The 1,850-nt window shown below is 45.4% G+C and overlaps 1 protein-coding gene across 1 annotated transcript; it reads left to right on the forward strand.

Moving 5' to 3' along the window:
* Window positions 1-564: 564 nt before the first annotated feature.
* LOC134754890 (uncharacterized) lies at window positions 565-1,850 on the forward strand. The gene has a single exon (XM_063691354.1). It carries the CDS (start codon window positions 565-567, stop codon window positions 1,813-1,815), a length of 1,251 nt encoding a protein of 416 aa, XP_063547424.1. The 3' UTR covers window positions 1,816-1,850.

Raw genomic sequence — 1,850 nt, forward strand, 5'->3', positions numbered from 1 at the left:
AAGGCTCTCAAGTTTCGCTTTAAGATAGGCTAAAGATGGGTAAATCAGCACGATGTCTTCGGCGTAATCAAGATCCTCCAGTTCCTTGGTATCCCAGTTAATGTTGGTGTTTCGATCACTTTTCTCATCACGTCGTCGAGAAGAATTATGAATAACAGCGGTGACAGGAGGCATCCTTGCTTCACACCGGCAGTTACCCTTAAAGGCGCTCCCATTTCCTTTTCATGTATCACCCTACATGTGCTCCCTTCTGTATCTGGTGTCTGTACACGTCACCAGATGTCACTATAAAATTGATACAGTTTAAAGGCATGAATACAACATTGAGAAGGTTGCATACAGGTTGCATATACCTAGCTTGTCAAGACCTTTCTTTATTTATAATATTATTGAAAATACAGCAATAGGCGTCAATGAGATCGGACGTGTTTATTAAAATAATTAATTATTCGCGTGCATAATTCGTAATTGTCTGCATCGTGCATTATCTGGGTCATTAGTCATCTATCGCGACCTACGGCTATAGTATAATGTCTAAGTGGAGTAATCAAGTGTAATCGAAAAATGTCGTTGGTGAACAGTCCATTTAACCGGAGTGGACTAACACGCCGCAGCCCGCCCTCAACGCCCACACCGCAGCCCAGCCCGCCCGGGCCCGCGCCCGCAAACATGCAACAGGAAGAAGAGCCCCCGAAGGTAATTCCCACAAGTGACATCCAAACCTGGCTGAAAAAGATTGAACTGAACCTGCAAGACGTATGCGCTACATCTGCAGAAGGTAAACTTAACACTGACCAGAAGATCAGAATTAACAACATGTGTCGCAGCGTGAGCCACTTAGCCTCACAAATGGCTATTGAATATCAATCCCTAAAAAACCACGCAATCCAAGCATACCAGTCCCGCCAAGCTCACCAGGAAAAAATGGACCTCGTACAACGCATCCAAGAACTAAAGGAATCGATTGAGGAATCCAACCGCCCTGCTTCGGGACCTGTTTCGTTTGCCGAAGCCCTTAAGAAAAATGGAACGAGGTACGTTCAACCGTCTAACATCAGTTCAGTCGCAATTTACCCGGTCGACAAGTTGAAATCGAGTGAGGAGACAAAATCCCTCGTTCAAAAGATTATCCGGCCCGACGAGATGAAGCTGCACGTGAGAGGGTTGCGCAAGATCAAAAACGGCGGTGTTGTGATCAGCACTGACTCAAAAGAAGACGTCATAAAACTCAAGCAATCAGCGCAGCTTACGACCTCTGGACTCACCGTTGACGAGCCCCAAAAACGCAAGCCCAGAATTGTAGTCATCGGAGTTCCCGCGGACATGCAGGAACCTGAAGTCCTGAAGTGTATTTACCAACAAAACTTAGCCGATAAATTACAAGATTGGTCGCTCGAAAAATTTATGGCATCTACTAAGCTAAGTCACAAATCCGGAAAAAAGGACGCCGACACATGTAATTATATAATTGAGGTTTCTGGAGTGATACGCAAGGCCTTAATTACGAACGACAGAATTTTTGTGAACTGGTCATCGTGCCCTGTAAGGGATTTCACCTTGGTTATGCGCTGTTTCAAATGTCAGCTCTACAATCATGCAGCGAAGACCTGCAAAATGGAGTCTAACATCTGCGGACACTGCGGCGAAGCGGGTCACTCATTCAAGGAATGCGCAAAAAAGGACGAAGCACCAAAGTGTGCAACATGCTCGCACTACAAGAAACCATGTAACCATCAAACAGGCGACCCCGAATGCCCAGCTAGACAAATGGCCGAAAAAAGGTACATAAACTCCATAGATTATGAAGGCGCCTAGGAGCGCTAACTTTTCACATATTTATATAGCACTTT

The sequence above is a fragment of the Cydia strobilella genome, chromosome Z (genome assembly GCF_947568885.1).
Source record: "Cydia strobilella chromosome Z, ilCydStro3.1, whole genome shotgun sequence".
Classification (NCBI taxonomy): Eukaryota; Metazoa; Arthropoda; class Insecta; order Lepidoptera; family Tortricidae; genus Cydia; species Cydia strobilella.

Excerpts from the sequence above, each read along its gene's own strand:
- LOC134754890 (XM_063691354.1), top strand. The coding sequence starts at position 565 with ATGTCGTTGGTGAACAGTCCATTTAACCGGAGTGGACTAACACGCCGC.